Genomic DNA, 16,711 nt, shown 5'->3' with positions numbered 1-16,711 from the left:
TGCAGTGAATCACGGGTCACATGGTGCTTCAGTATTTTCCGTTAACAGTCTCTTTCCAGTCGTTTGTTGAGGAGAGTACATTATGATAGAGTCATATTGATGGAATTGTTTCTGTGTGATGATTTGTGCCCCTTTTACTGAAATTTCAGATCGAAACAATTTACTTAGCTGACACAAGTCCTCGTGAATATGTCTGTAAGACAATGTGTAACGGTGCATGCTGTGGGGTTGACCACTTGGCTAACCAATGTTTCATTGTTATTTAATCATATGGGACTAAAACATTTCAGCCAATCCTCGAATATAATCGTGTGAACAAACGAGCATGACAGTTTGTGAGACGACATGATTGAATACTGTTATTGTGTTTGTTAGTGTTAATGACGACATGAAGACAAAGTGACACTTCCATCGGTGTCACAGTGGATGAGGATAATTATTTTGTATTATCACTTACACCATTGTACAAGACAGTATTGTGTCCTGTTGTCATCCAAGCACGTACGCACGCACAAACGCACGCACGCACGCACGCACGCACACACACAACTAGCCTGTACTGACAATGTCATGAGGCTGGTAATCTCGGGCGTCAGGTCCCGGGTACATAGACCAGAGTCGGTCGTCAACACCGTGTATACGCTACCCCACAGGGTATAAATGCTTGTCAACTACCAGGACAAAACCTCCATTCAAGAAGATCCAAATGTCATAGTTGAGAATGGCCCCTTGACCTACAGCGACGTGAATGTCAGTCTCTCATTGGCCGTGTACGACGTGAGCTGTGCAGGCCACCCCTATAAACGTGGGAGAAGTGCAGGTAGAGCGAACAGAAGTACTTGGTGTACTGTTAGAATCGTCTGTTGTAAAGTGTCCGTCATACAAACCTGTGGTCGCAGTCGTCTTCAGCATGGGCTTCATCAGAGCCTCTACTTTGACGGTCAGTAAATCATTGTCTAATGCTGAGTGACAGGAACACTGTAGTGAGTGCGTGTGTGTATGTGCGAAAGTGCAAGTGTCCCTATACTCTTTTCTGGGTCTCGCTCTCTCTCTCAACTCAAATGTTATAAATGTGAATATTGAACACGGTCATAAACTTTTAGAAATATGATAAAAAGCAAAGAATCGTTCACCCGACTTTGACAGATGATTCCTGATTTTGTCTGCAGTTGCATAACGTCCTTTCCTGAATCCAGTTTGATTTTCATGTGTAATACCATTGTCACTGGACCACTGTAGTCTTCCAGCCAGTGTTTCAGTGAACACTTTTTCAATTATCGATAGCATGTTGTGGTATAAATGCTATGTAACACCACTTGGTCCACGTGAACCTGCAGCCAGCTTGGCTGTATGTTTGTGTGGTATACATCCGCTCTCACTAAATCCGTTTATAACTGATTGTTGTTGCAAGTAGTGTGCAATTAGTCATTTAAGCAAGGTGGTTTGGTTATAGCGAATGTAGCAGAAATAATGATGTTTGTGATATATTTTGTGAAGGATATATGAACTTTGATATGAATATATGTCGTAAAGGTATTTTGTATCGTTTTTAATGGATGCAAAAAGATAATGTGTCCACATTTTGAACCATGTACAAGTTTCATCCATCAGCGCAATTAACGGATGTGTCTCCTGTGACAAGTGACTAGAAGAACGACTATGGAGTAAGTTCCTGGAAGAGGTTTATGTGTTATTAATCGGTTGTTTTGGTTTGTTTGGTCAGTGAAAAAGCATTGAAGAAAAACCATGCATGGCAATGTTAGCTATTTGTAAAACAATGCCAGATAGCTGCACAACTGTAACTAGAGTAAATTGAGTATTTGAAGCACGGGAATATTTCATTTGAAACCTCCGGCTAACGCCGTCGCTTCCAAATGAATTCCCGTGCTTCAAATATATACTCAATAACATCCGGGCATTGGGCAACACATGATGGTTATCTCCTGAATCTGGAAGTAGCATACAGCTACGGCTATAAAGTTTTCAAACTAAACGTTTATATTTGATCTGGGACGATATATACCAGCCATTTTAGAAACTGTGCATCGTTCAAACGCTTTTAACATTTGAAAATATACAACAGTGACAAATTATGAATACTTTAATTGTGTTCTTACGAAGGCGGCAGTACAAGACATGTAATGTCCATGCCATTGAGGTCACAAATACGATAGTCCAAAAGAAAGTAGGAGTCAGGAAGCAACATCACATACTTGATATTTTGTGTGCCCACCATGAGCATCGGTATCAGCAGCGGATCGTTAACTCGTAGAGTCATCAACTCGACATGGAAGGCTTGTGGAGCGGGTCTACATATTCTCTGCCGCGGAATAACGAATGTATACGTAGTATCGGCTGAGCTGTGTTCCATATTTCAGTAATAGTCTATTACCTTTCCAGGTGTGTCTAGCGCTGACAGTGGCTGCACAGCAACAACTCAGTGACCCTTGCAGACAGCAAGAGGCTGAGGTAAGTGCCAGGCTGAGCCAATCAGAAGTCAGCAATATGACAACAAAACCAATCACAATGGTCCACTCACTGAGAATGCGTGATATTCATTTTAATAATTCCGTTTTCTCTCCTAATTAATGAATCTTAAATTACCATATTATACATTGATCGGTCATGTCTAGCGCAATGTAACCCGAGTGAAATCTGACGGATCGCAAAGTTCACTTTGAACACAGAACTCACGACAAAAGAGTGTCAGTGTAAAGTTGTCTGTTAACATCACGTATATTTCCTGGAACTGGTATATTTGTCTGTTCACATCACGTATATTTCCTGGAACAGGTATATTTGTCTGTTCACATCACGTCTATTTCCTGTAACAAGTATATTTGTCTGTTCACATCACGTCTATTTCCTGTAACAGGTATATATCCGAACATTGTAAGGCCTCAGTTATTTGTATCCACATATTCACAGACTTTCTGTGAGTGGTAGCTCAAGCTTTGTGGCCTGTCAGTACAGGGTGTGCCAGTTCATCCCTCCACACGGTCTAAGTGTTTTGCAAGTAGGCGGCTTAAAGTCGCAAGCAAACTTTAATGTTTGCATAGTTTTATTCAGTCCATCATAGATGAGGAAGTAGTACTGCGGTGGCCGCTTGAATCGAAATACAACCACCGCCGTCGTTTTCAAGCATATCTAACAAAGTTAGACGTCATTTACAATTCAAATATGTCAAATACCCAGCATTGAGGAACTCATGGTATGGTTCCGGAATCCCTTACCATACTTCCTAGTGTTTACACGGTGGTGTCACAGAGGATGTTTGACATTACCAGTTGATGTAAGATAAGTTAACATTTACCCACTGTCAAGATACGGCCTCTCGATGCACCTCATTGCATGTAATGCCATACTGTACCTGCACTGCCACTGCATCTCCACTCCTGTGTGTGTTGCTGTTACTTTACAGTCAGTTCATGGCAATTCTAAACCGTGTTAATTTCATGCTACACATGTAAATTGTACAACGTGTTTTTCCTATATCTTGTTAGGTATACTTGTTAAAATCCTTTGGTTATGTGTTTCCGGGTTATTGTACTGTCTCACTTTGGAAGTCGACAAGCGCCAACGTGCCTAACAGTGTCAATATCCTGTCAATACACACACCTTGTATTTAACACAGTGTCAATATCCTGTCAATACACACACCTTGTATTTAACACAGTGTCAATATCCTGTCAATATATGCACCTTGTATTCATCACAGTGTCAATATCCTGTCAATACACACACCTTGTATTTAACACAGTGTCAATATCCTGTCAATACATGCACCTTGTATTTAACACAGTGTCAATATCCTGTCAATACATGCACCTTGTATTTAACACAGTGTCAATATCCTGTCAATACATGCACCTTGTATTCATCACAGTGTCAATATCCTGTCAGTGTCAGTATATGTCAACCTTGCACCTTGTATTCATCACAGTGTCAATATCCTGTCAATATATGCACCTTGTATTCATCACAGTGTCAATATCCTGTCAATACATGCACCTTGTATTCATCACAGTGTCAATATCCTGACAATACATGCACCTTGTAGTCATCCTGTCAATATATCTTGTAATCACAGTGTCAATATAATCACATGCACCAATATACATGCACCTTTGTATTCATCACAGTATCAATATCCTGACAATACATGCACCTTGTATTCATCACAGTGTCAATATCCTGTCAATACATGCACCTTGTATTCATCACAGTGTCAATATCCTGACAATACATGCACCTTGTATTTAATCACAGTATCAATATCCTGTCAATACATGCACCTTGTATTCATCACAGTGTCAATATCCTGACAATACAATACATGCACCTTGTATATCTTGTATCACAGTGTCAATATCCTGTCAATACATGCACCTTGTATTTCATCACAGTGTCAATATCCTGACAATACATGCACCTTGTATTCATCACAGTATCAATATCCTGACAATACATGCACCTTGTATTCATCACAGTATCAATATCCTGACAATACATGCACCTTGTATTCATCACAGTATCAATATCCTGTCAATACATGCACCTTGTATTCATCAAGTATCAATATCCGTCAATACATGCACCTTGTATTCATCACAGTGTCAATATCATGTCAATACATGCACCTTGTATTCATCACAGTATCAATATCCTGACAATACATGCACCTCGTATTCAAGGCAGCGTCAGTATCCTGTCAACAACATGTCAATACATGCACCTTGTATTTAACACAGTGTCAATATCTTATCAATAGCCTGTATTTACTGCCCTTGTATTCAAGGCAGCGTTCAGTATCCTGTCAACATCATGTCAATATATGCACCTTGTATTTAACACAGTGTCAATATCTTATCAATAGCCTGTGTTTACATGACCCTTGTATTCAAGGCAGCGTCAGTATCCTGTCAATATCATGTCAATATATGCGCCTTGTATTTAACACAGTGTCAATATCTTATCAATAGCCTGTGTTTACATGACCCTTGTATTCAAGGCAGCGTCGGTATCCTGTCAACATCATGTCAATATATGCACCTTGTATTGTAGGGTAGAGGATGCAGTCCTGGTGAGGAATGTCGCCTCGTGCAGACCGCCTGTGACACGTTGCCATGTCCACCCAAACCCCAGTGTATACGTATGTAATATTTCACCACCTCAGATTGTAAACATGTTACCCTCTTTGGCGGGTAGAACTAACACAGAATCATGTTGGCGGTGGAGACAGATGGGTTCATCTACACCTGACTCATGTTACCGGGTGTAGAGGGGTGGGTGGAGCTAAAACCGACTAATGTTACCGGGTGTAGAGGGATAGATGCAGTTAAAACTTACTCATGTTACCGGGTGTAGAGGGATAGATGCAGCTTAAACCGACTAATGTTACCGGGTGTAGAGGGATAGATGCAGCTAAAACTGACTCATATTACCGGGTGTAGAGGGATAGATGCAGCTAAAACCGACTCATGTTACCGGGTGTAGAGGGATAGATGCAGCTAAAACTTACTCATGTTACCGGGTGTAGAGGGATGGGTGCAGCTAAAACCGATTCATGTTACCGGGTGTAGAGGGATAGATGCACCGACTCAAAACTGACTCATGTAACCGGGTGTAGAGGGATGTAGGTGCAGCTAAAACCGACTCATGTTACCGGGTGTAGAGGGATGGGTGCAGTTAAAACTTAAAACTCATGTTACCGGATGTAGAGGGATAGATGCAGTTAAAACCGACTCATGTTACCGGATGTAGAGGGATAGATGCAGTTAAAACTGACTCATGTTACCGGGTGTAGAGGGATAGATGCAGTTAAAACTGACTCATGTTACCGGGTGTAGAGGGATAGATGCAGCTTAAACCGATTCATGTTACCGGGTGTAGACCGGGATAGATACACAAACCAGGTGGAATTAAGCAACGCTGGGCGCGGATGTCCATGGATGGATGACCGTGTTTGGCAGCTTGACTCCTGAGAGTTTCCAGTTTCCACAACGAAACACATGTTAGTGGTCTCACTTTAGGCAAGTGAGTTTGTTAAAAATGCCTCTGTTCGCCCAGCAGAAAATGGGTACCCGGTGGGATAAGTCATATGACTGGAACTTTAGCGCCTTACATACAGGGTTATCCGGGGTAATACTGTTGTGCTCTTATAGCATGCCCCTTTGTGGTGTGGCGTATTACTATTTTCGGTTTGCGGTTTACCCTCACTATTGTTATTGTTTATCTCTAATATATCATTGCTTTAAATCCAGGTGGGCAGTTGGGTATCTTTGTGGTTACCCACTGTATGTCCGTCTGGCCTGTACAGACTGTTTGTACCGGGGCTGGGTTGTGGTGTGTGAATGAAGAGCACAACATGTTTTCGTCGATCAGCTCATGTTGAAGATGTTGGTTGTAACCTGAATGATGTAGTTATCGTTCCTGTTTCAGCCACCTCCCCCGTGTTGACCAACCCCTGTATAGTGAGTATATGCCATGCTTGATGCCGAGATATAGTCTTGCTGCTCCTGTATTGGTTAAACATTTCAGCTTTGACGTACAATGGAGGTAGTTATTTCTGCCCAGACTTCAGAGAGTGCCACGCGACTGTTGCTCTTATTTGACTTTAACCATATGTTCGCGTGCTCATTTAGGTGAACAATTGCCTTGATTTATCATGTATTTTGTCAGAGGTCACCGGTGGGGCAGCATACATTCACCTCCCTCATGCTTTTTTGGCAAGGTTTTGTTGCGTTTAGTTCGACAACTAACAACACTGCTTCTTGATACTACAGGTATAGAATGATCTGTTGACACGAGAGCTAGGAATCTCGTGTGCTGTGTACACAAACACCTCTACTCTGACGTGTGCAGATGAACTGTGACCTGTGTTGTTATGTCTGTAGGCGGCGCTGTGTTTGCAAGGCCACTACTGTGAGAACCGAGAGGTCAGTTGCGAGGAACCCCCTTGTCGACGTGAAGCTGTCTGTGTCCGTAAGTAGCCTTCCATCCTCCAAGTCCAACACACACACACACACGCACACGCACGTGCACATGCATAGAGCGTAAGACGGAAGAGGGTATTCAAGGAAGAGTCACACGACGGAGGGAGGAGCTACAGCGAGGGCTGGGTGATTCCAAGTTGGGACCTACCATGTCACTGGCCCGTCCACCATAACACACACATACACACAAATACAAACAAAATATAGTCACACATACACATAAATACCCATACAAACAACGTAATACACATACAAGAACAACAAAACACACATAGTTGTCACATAGTATGAAGTAGTTGTCTCACGTGTTTGTAAGAAAGTAACAAGTGGTTGTCACACAGTATCAAATAGGTGTCACACAGTATCAAGTAGGTGTCACACAGTATCAAGTAGTTGTCACACAGCATCAAATAGGTGTCACACATATCACATAGTTTCAGAGTTTCAGACAGTATCACTTTTTGGGCGTAATCACGTAATTGTCACACATTGTCACACTGCATCAGAAATGTGTCATACAGTGTCACGAAGTAGCTGTTTAGTATCACATAGTTACTGTACAAAATCGTCATAAAGTATCAGATCACTGAAGTGTTTTAACAACTGACACATATATATACATGCGAATTCAAGCACAGCCTTCTTGTAACGTTATTGCGAGATCTACAGGAGACGTTGTTCTGTTCTGGGTGTTCTGGGGTGTCACGTACAGCATGCATGGCCACCTGATTGTTGTACCTATATGTGTTAAGCTGCTATCATCAGATGTATGACCAGTAATATGTGTATGCATGGCCACCTGATTGTTGTACCTGTATGTGTTAAGCTGCTATCATCAGATGTATGACCAGTAATGTGTGTATGCATGGCCACCTGATTGTTGTACCTATATGTGTTAAGCTGCTATCATCAGATGTATGACCGGTGAAATGTGTATTCATGGCCACCTGATTGTTGTACCTGTATGTGTTACACTGCTATCATCAGATGTATGACCAGTATATGTGTATGCATGGCCACCTGATTGTTGTACCTATATGTGTTTAGCTGCTATCATCAGATGTATGACCAGTAATATGTGTATGCATGGCCACCTGATTGTTGTACCTATATGTGTTAAGCTGCTATCATCAGATGTATGACCAGTAATATGTGTATGCATGGCCACCTGATTGTTGTACCTGTATGTGTTACACTGCTATCATCAGATGTATGACCAGTAATATGTGTGTATGCATGGCCACCTGATTGTTGTGTAGCTGTATATGTTAAGCTGCTATCATCAGATGTATGACCAGTAATATGTATGCATGGCCACCTGATTGTTGTACCTGTATGTGTTATACTGCTATCATCAGATGTATAATCAGTAATATGTGTATGCATGGCCACGTGATTGTTGTTACTGTATCTGTTAAGCTCAGATCATCAGATGTATGACCAGTAATATGTGTATGCATGGCCACCTGATTGTTGTACCTGTATGTGTAACACTGCTATCATCAGATGTATAACCAGTGATATGTGTATGCATGGCCACGTGACTGTTGTTCCTGTATCTGTTAAGCTGCTATCATCAGATGTATGACCAGTAATATGTGTATGCATGGCCACCTGATTGTTGTACCTTTATGTGTTATACTGCTATCATCAGATGTATGACCAGTAATATGTGTATGCATGGCCACCTGATTGTTGTACCTGTATGTGTAACACTGCTATCATCAGATGTATAACCAGTGATATGTGTATGCATGGCCACGTGACTGTTGTTCCTGTATCTGTTAAGCTGCTTTCATCAGATGTATGACCAGTAATGTGTGTATGCATGGCCACCTGATTGTTGTTCCTGTATGTGTTAAGGTGCTATCATCAGATGTATGACCAGTAATATGTGTAAGCATGGCCACCTGATTGTTGTTCCTGTATGTGTTAACACTGCTATCATCAGATGTATGACCAGTAATGTGTGTATGCATGGCCACCTGATTGTTGTACCTGTATGTGTTACACTGCTATCATCAGATGTATGACCAGTAATGTGTGTATGCATGGCCACCTGATTGTTGTACCTGTATGTGTTAAGGTGCTATCATCAGATGTATGACCAGTAATGTGTATATGCATGGCCACCTGATTGTTGTTCCTGTATTTGATAAGCTGCTATCATCAGATGTATGACCAGTAATATGTGTATGCATGGCCACCTGATTGTTGTTCCTGTATGTGATAAGCTGCTATCATCAGATGTATGACCAGTGATGTGTGTATGCATGGCCAACTGATTGTTGTACCTATATGTGTAACACTGCTATCATCAGATGTATGACTGGTAATGGGTGAATGCATGGCCACCTGATTGTTGTTCATGTATGTTTTACACTGCTCTCATCAGATGTATGACCAATAATGTGTGTATGCATGGCCACCTGATTGTTGTTCCTATATGTGTTTAGCTGCTATCATCAGATGTATGACCAGTAATATGTGTATGCATGGCCACCTGATTGTTGTACCTATATGTGTTAAGCTGCTATCATCAGATGTATGACCAGTTATGTGTGTATGCATGGCCACGTGATTGTTGTACCTGTATGTGTAACACTGCTATCATCAGATGTATGACCAGTAATGTGTGTATGCATGGCCACCTGATTGTTGTTCCTGTATGTGTCATACTGCTATCATCAGATGTAAGACCAGTAATGTGTGTATGCATGGCAACGTAATTGTTGTACCTGTATGTGTAACACTGCTATCATCAGATGTATGACCAGTGATATGCGAATGCATAGAAACCTGATTGTTGTTCCTGTATGTGTTAAGCTGCTATCATCAGATGTATAACCAGTGATATGTGTATGCATAGAAACGTGACTGTTGTTAATGTATCTGTTAAGCTGCTTTCATCAGATGTATGACCAGTAATATGTGTATGCATGGCCACCTGATTGTTGTACCTGTATGTGTTATACTGCTATCATCAGATGTATGACCAGTGATATGTGTATGCATGGCCACGTGACTGTTGTTCCTGTATCTCTTAAGGTGCTATCATCAGATGTATGACCAGTGATATGTGTAAGCATGGCCACCTGATTGTTGCTCCTGTATGTGTTAAGCTGATATCATCAGATGTATGATTTGTAATATATGTATGCATGGCCCCTGATTGTTGTACCTGTATGTGTTACACTGCTATCATCAGATGTATGACCAGTAATAGCATGTATATGCATGGCCACCTGATTGTTGTTCCTGTATGTGTTAAGGTGCTATCATCAGATGTATGACCAGTAATGTGTGTATGCATGGCCACCTGATTGTTGTTCCTGTATGTGTTAAGGTGCTATCATCAGATGTATGACCAGTAATGTGTGTATGCATGGCCACCAGATTGTTGTAACCTGTATGTGTTAAGGTGCTATCATCAGATATATGACCAGTAATGTGTATATGCATGGCCACCTGATTGTTGTTCCTGTATTTGTTAAGCTGCTATCATCAGATGTATGACCAGTAATGTGTGTATGAATGGCCACCTGATTGTTGTTCCTGTATTTGATAAGCTGCTATCATCAGATGTATGACCAGTGATGTGTATGCATGGACCAACTGATTGTTGTACCTATATGTGTAACAGTGCTATCATCAGATGTATGACCAGTAATGGGTGAATGCATGGCCACCTGATTGTTGTTCCTGTATGTGTTACACTGCTATCATCAGATGTATGACCAGTAATGTGTGTATGCATGGCCACCTGATTGTTGTTCCTATATGTGTTTACACTGCTATCATCAGATGTATGACCAGTAATATGTGTATGCATGGCCACCTGATTGTTGTACCTATATATGTTTAGCTGCTATCATCAGATGTATGACCAGTAATGTGTGTATGCATGGCCACCTGATTGTTGTATCTGTATGTGTCATACTGCTATCATCAGATGTATGACCAGTAATGTGTGTATGCATGGCAACGTAATTGTTGTACCTGTATGTGTAACACTGCTATCATCAGATGTATGACCAGTGATATGCGAATGCATAGAAACCTGATTGTTGTTCCTGTATGTGTTAAGCTGCTATCATCAGATGTATAACCAGTGATATGTGTATGCATAGAAACGTGATTGTTGTTCCTGTATCTGTTAAGCTGCTTTCATCAGATGTATGACCAGTAATATGTGTATGCATGGCCACCTGTGTTGTACCTGTATGTGTCACACTGCTATCATCAGATGTATGACCAGTAAGTAATATGTGTATGCATTTACCAGTAATGTGTAATGGCCACCTGATTGTTGTACCTGTATGTGTATAATGCTGCTAACATTAGATGTATGACCAGTAATGTGTGTATGCATGGCCACCTGATTTTTGTTCCTGTATGTGTTAAGCTGCTATCATCAGATGTATGACCAGTAATATGTGTATGCATGGCCACCTGATTGTTGTACCTGTATGTGTTAAGCTGCTATCATCAGATGTATGACCAGTAATGTGTGTATGCATGGCAACCTGATTGTTGTTCCTGTATGTGTTACACTGCTATCATCAGATGTATGACCAGTAATGTGTGTATGCATGGCAACCTGATTGTTGTACCTGTATGTGTTCAGATGCTGTTATCATCAGATGTATGACCAGTATATATGTGTATGCATGGCCATGTGATTGTTGTACCTGTATGTGTAACACTGCTATCATCAGATGTATGACCAGTAATGTGTGTATGTATGGTCACCACGTGATTGTTGCTATCATCAGATGTATGTATATGTAACGTGACTGCTATCATCAGATGTATGACCAGTGATATGTGTATGCATGTTCCTCCAGATTTTTCTTCCTGTATGTGTTAAGCTGCTATCATCAGATGTATGACCAGTAATGTGTGTATGCATGGCCACCTGATTGTTGTACCTATATGTGTAACACTGCTATCATCAGATGTATGATCGGTAATGTGTGTATGCATGGCCACCTGATTGTTGTTCCTGTATGTTTTACACTGCTCTCATCAGATGTATGACCAGTAATGTGTGTATGCATGGCCACCTGATTATTTTACCTTTATATGTTTAGCTGCTATCATCAGATGTATGACCAGTAATATGTGTATGCATGGCCACCTGATTGTTGTACCTGTATGTGTTAAGCTGCTATCATCAGATGTTTTACCAGTAATATGTGTATGCATGGCCAACCTGATTGTTGTTCCTATATGTGTTACACTGCCATCATCAGATGTATGACCAGTAATATGTGTATGCAGGGCAACCTGATTTTTTTACCTGTATGTGTTAAGCTGCTAACATCAGATGTATGACCAGTAATGTGTGTATGCATGGCCACCTGTACGTGTTAAGCTGTTTTCATCAGATGTATGACCAGTAATATGTGTATGCATGGTCACCTGATTGTTGTACCTGTATTTGTTACACTGCTATCATCAGATGTATGACCAGTAATATGTGTATGCAGGGCCACCTGATTGTTGTACCTGTATGTGTTAAGCTGCTATCATCAGATGTATGACCAGTAATATGTCAAGCCTTGTTGCCAGAGATTGACAAGGACGGGTCGTGTCCCAGCACCGAGGGTGTGGTCGGCACATGTGTGGAACGTTGCAGTACCGACTCAAGTTGTCCCGGAAGTCAGAAGTGTTGTAGCAATGGGTGTGGACACACCTGCCAGAACCCTGTCCTACTGGACCCATGTCAAAATAAAGTAGGTTGATTTTGCATATAAAATAATAGTTAAATTCACTGAATGAAGATAGGTCACATAGAAGGCGTGTAACTGAACACAGACGTGCAGTCGGGACAGACTGAGATTTGTTCACTATGTTCCAGACGTGTGGCCTGAACCAGGTGTGTAGGGTGCAGGAAGTCGTCTGCTTCAGAGCGCCATGTCCACGCGAAGCAATTTGTGAAGGTAACTGGAACAAAACGATGCAGACATCTAACGGAGTTGTTTGTCTAACGGGATCGCACGCTGGTTTAACTAAGCTCTCTCACTAGAAGTGTATGCTACAATGTAAAGTGGTAATATTTGTACACGTCACTGTGTAGTACGGACATCACGATATCACGATGTATTATGTATATATTAATGTGATTACAGCCACAAATGTATGGTTAATGGCAGCGTTGCAAACTCCCACCTGCCCGACCGTCCGGGACGGTCTGTTTTGCGACCGGACGGTCAGTTTTTACAAAGTTGCACGCCCGATGGTCTGGCTGTAAAATCAGTGTAATTTTGTAATGTATATAATGACTAAAGCCTCGACTGAAAAACATTTGAAAACGTGTTATTGTGACAATAACCTGATATTAAACAGTGCCCTCCTCTTATTAGTAAACTTCTTTTTATTTTTCTTAATCCATAAAATTCTGGACTGGCAACTTTCCAGCCGGTCTGGTAACTTTTTGAGAGTTACCAGACCAGTTGTCTGGCTGAAATTTTTGGGAATTTACAACACTGTTAATGGCAATGGTCGAAAAGAGAATCATACAAAAACATTGTTACTCGTGTTTGATATGCGGCATACAGTTTCCTCCAACCTGGTAGTACATCAGTTACCTGTAGATGGTTGATGTGACAGAGAGGATCACCCGTGCAGACACCCTTAGCAAAGAGAGGATTGAGGTGTGTAAATGATGAGGGAAAAGATTTGGTAAATCAACTCGAGTTGATGAAGGAAGATGTTGATTGTTATTTGTAAATGGAATAGTTATTGTGTCTATCCTATTTCAGACGCAATCCTGGCCAACCCTTGTATAGTGAGTATGCCAGGGTGTATGTGGAGCAATATATCTACTGCTTCAGCCTTTGGTGACTTTACATTTTACAACGCTTGAGGTTCAAGTGAGAATATTCTTCCTTCCATGACACCCAAACGCGCCATATGATCGTTGCTTTTTGAAAGGTGTTTTGGTAGACATGTAGAGGTCATGTCCAGTATTGTCGAATCATTGACGAAAATTTTGTCCCACGCAATTTCCTGTTTTGGGTTTGAGCCATATATTCTCAGGAGAACAATTGGCTTGCCCTTGCATGTGTTTGCTCACCACATTGCTGACAATGTCGTATTAGTACAATCAACCTTGTTGTTGGCATAGATTTCACATCTGGAATGTATAATGCTCTGTTAATACGGAGGCTGGTAATCATGCCATATATACCCAGAAATCTCTGGTGTTGACCTGGTCAGATGAACTGTGACCTGTGTTGTTCTGTCTGTAGGCGGCGCGGTGTGCGAAAGGCTACCACTGTGAGAACCGAGAGGTCAGTTGCGAGGAACCCCCTTGCCGGCGTGAAGCTGTCTGTGTCCGTAAGTAACCCTAACTCTCCCTTCCTCCCCCTTTCTCCTAATGGAATGCAGATCTTTTCCCCGTCATATCGGTACCTGACGTTCCTCTACAGTGCAGTTAGTAATGGAATGCAGATCCTTTCCCCGTCATATCGGTACCTGACGTTCCTCTACAATGCAGTAAGTAATGGAATGCAGATCCTTTCCCCGTCATATCGGTACCTGACGTTCCTCTACAATGCAGTTAGTATATGGAATGCAGATCCTTTTCCCGTCATATCGGTACCTGACGTTCCTCTACAGTGAAGTAAGTAATGGAATGCAGATCCTTTCCCCCGTCATATCGGTACCTGACGTTCCTCTACAATGCAGCAGTAATGGAATGCAGATCCTTTCCCCGTCATATCAGTACCTGACGTTCCTCTACAGTTCAGATCCTTGTCCCTTCACATCGCTATCTGACGTTCCGACGAGGTATTAACTGGTGATATATATTCCTTTAACCCAAGGTAGCCAGTGGACATAGTTCTTCCCCCACACCGCAATACCAAGTCGATAATCATTTCTCTATCACGTTCCATCAGGTCGAGTCCCGCTTTACCTGGGACCATCATGGAAAATGGTCGTGACATTTCATATGTCACTGACCCGTCCACCATAACACACACATACACACAAATACAAACAAAATATAGTCACACATACACACAAATACACATACAAACAACATAATACACATACAAAAACAACAAAACACACACAGTTGTAACATATTATGAAGTAGTTGTCACAAAGTATCACGTGTTTGTAATAAAGTAACAAGTGGTTGTCACACAGTATCAAATAGGTGTCACACAGTATCAAGTAGTTGTCACACAGTATCAAGTAGTTGTCACACAGTCTCAAGTAGTTGTCACACAGTATCAAGTAGTTGTCACACATATCGAATAGGTGTCACACATGTCACATAGTTTCAGACAGTATCACTTTTGGGGCGTAATCACGTAATTGTCACACATTGTCACACTGCATCAGAAATGTGTCATACAGTGTCACGAAGTAGCTGTTTAGTATCACATAGTTACTGTACAAAATCGTCATAAAGTATCAGATCACTGAAGTGTTTTAACCACTGACACACATATATATATATGCAAATTCAAGCACAGCCTTCCTGTAACGTTATTGTGAGATCTACAGGAGACGTAGTTCTGTTCTGGGTGTTCTGGGGTGTAACGTACTGCATGCATGGCCACCTGATTGTTGTACCTATATGTGTTACACTGCTATCATCAGATTTATGACCAGTAATATGTGTATGCATGGCCACCTGATTGTTCTACCGTTATGTGTTAAGCTGCTATCATCAGATGTATGACTGGTAATATGTGTATGCATGGCCACCTGATTGTTATACCTGTATGTGTTAAGCTGCTATCATCAGATGTATGACCAGTAATGTGTGTATGCATGGCCACCTGATTGGTGTACCTGTATGTGTTACACTGCTATCATCAGATGTATGACCAGTAATGTGCGTATGCATGGCCACCTGATTGTTGTCCTTTTATGTGTTCAGCTGCTATCATCAGATGTATGACCAGTAATATGTGTATGCATGGCCACCTGATTGTTGTTCCTATATGTGTTCACACTGCCATCATCAGATGTATGACCAGTAATGTGTGTTTGCATGGCCACCTGATTGTTGTACCTGTATGTGTTACACTGCTATCATCAGATGTATGACCAGTAATGTGTCTTTGCATGGCCACCGGATTGTTGTACATGTATATGTTACACTGCTATCATCAGATGTATGACAAGTAATATGTGTATGCATGGCCACCTGATTGTTGTTCCCATATGTGTTGCGCTGCTATCATCAGATGTATGACCAGTAATATGTGTATGCATGGCCACCTGATTGTTGTACCTGTATGTGTTAAGCTGCTATCATCAGATGTATGACCAGTAATATGTGTATGCAGGGCCACCCGATTGTTGTACCTGTATGTGTTAAGCTGCTATCATCAGATGTATGACCAGTAATATGTGTATGCATGGCCACCTGATTGTTGTACCTGTATGTGTTAAGCTGCTATCATCAGATGTATGACCAGTAATATGTCAAGCCTTGTTGCCAGAGATTGACAAGGACGGGTCGTGTCCCAGCACCGAGGGTGTGGTCGGCACATGTGTGGAACGTTGCAGTACCGACTCAAGTTGTCCCGGAAGTCAGAAGTGTTGTAGCAATGGGTGTGGACACACCTGCCAGAACCCTGTCCTACTGGACCCATGTCAAAATAAAGTAGGTTGATTTTGCATATAAAATAATAGTTAAATTCACTGACTGAAGATAGGTCACATAGAAGGCGTGTAACTGAACACAG

At 41.6% G+C, this 16,711-nt stretch overlaps 1 protein-coding gene across 1 annotated transcript in view; it reads left to right on the top strand.

Moving 5' to 3' along the window:
- The first annotated feature begins 660 nt into the window (after positions 1-660).
- Positions 661-16,711, top strand: part of LOC124281248 (neurogenic locus notch homolog protein 2-like) — a 45,628-nt gene continuing 29,577 nt past the window's right edge. Inside the window, exons 1-10 of the mRNA XM_046717275.1 lie at positions 661-777; positions 2,401-2,469; positions 5,065-5,152; positions 6,442-6,473; positions 6,897-6,984; positions 12,570-12,733; positions 12,859-12,940; positions 13,763-13,788; positions 14,252-14,339; positions 16,466-16,629. Coding sequence (XP_046573231.1) covers positions 661-777; positions 2,401-2,469; positions 5,065-5,152; positions 6,442-6,473; positions 6,897-6,984; positions 12,570-12,733; positions 12,859-12,940; positions 13,763-13,788; positions 14,252-14,339; positions 16,466-16,629 — 918 coding nt within the window. The remainder of the gene's footprint in view (positions 778-2,400; positions 2,470-5,064; positions 5,153-6,441; positions 6,474-6,896; positions 6,985-12,569; positions 12,734-12,858; positions 12,941-13,762; positions 13,789-14,251; positions 14,340-16,465; positions 16,630-16,711) is intronic.

This window comes from Haliotis rubra, unplaced genomic scaffold (assembly GCF_003918875.1).
Source record: "Haliotis rubra isolate DU_JTF1 unplaced genomic scaffold, ASM391887v1 Scf281, whole genome shotgun sequence".
Classification (NCBI taxonomy): Eukaryota; Metazoa; Mollusca; class Gastropoda; order Lepetellida; family Haliotidae; genus Haliotis; species Haliotis rubra.
Note: the sequence above shows the minus strand (reverse complement) of the source record. Positions and strands in the feature narration are given on the sequence as shown.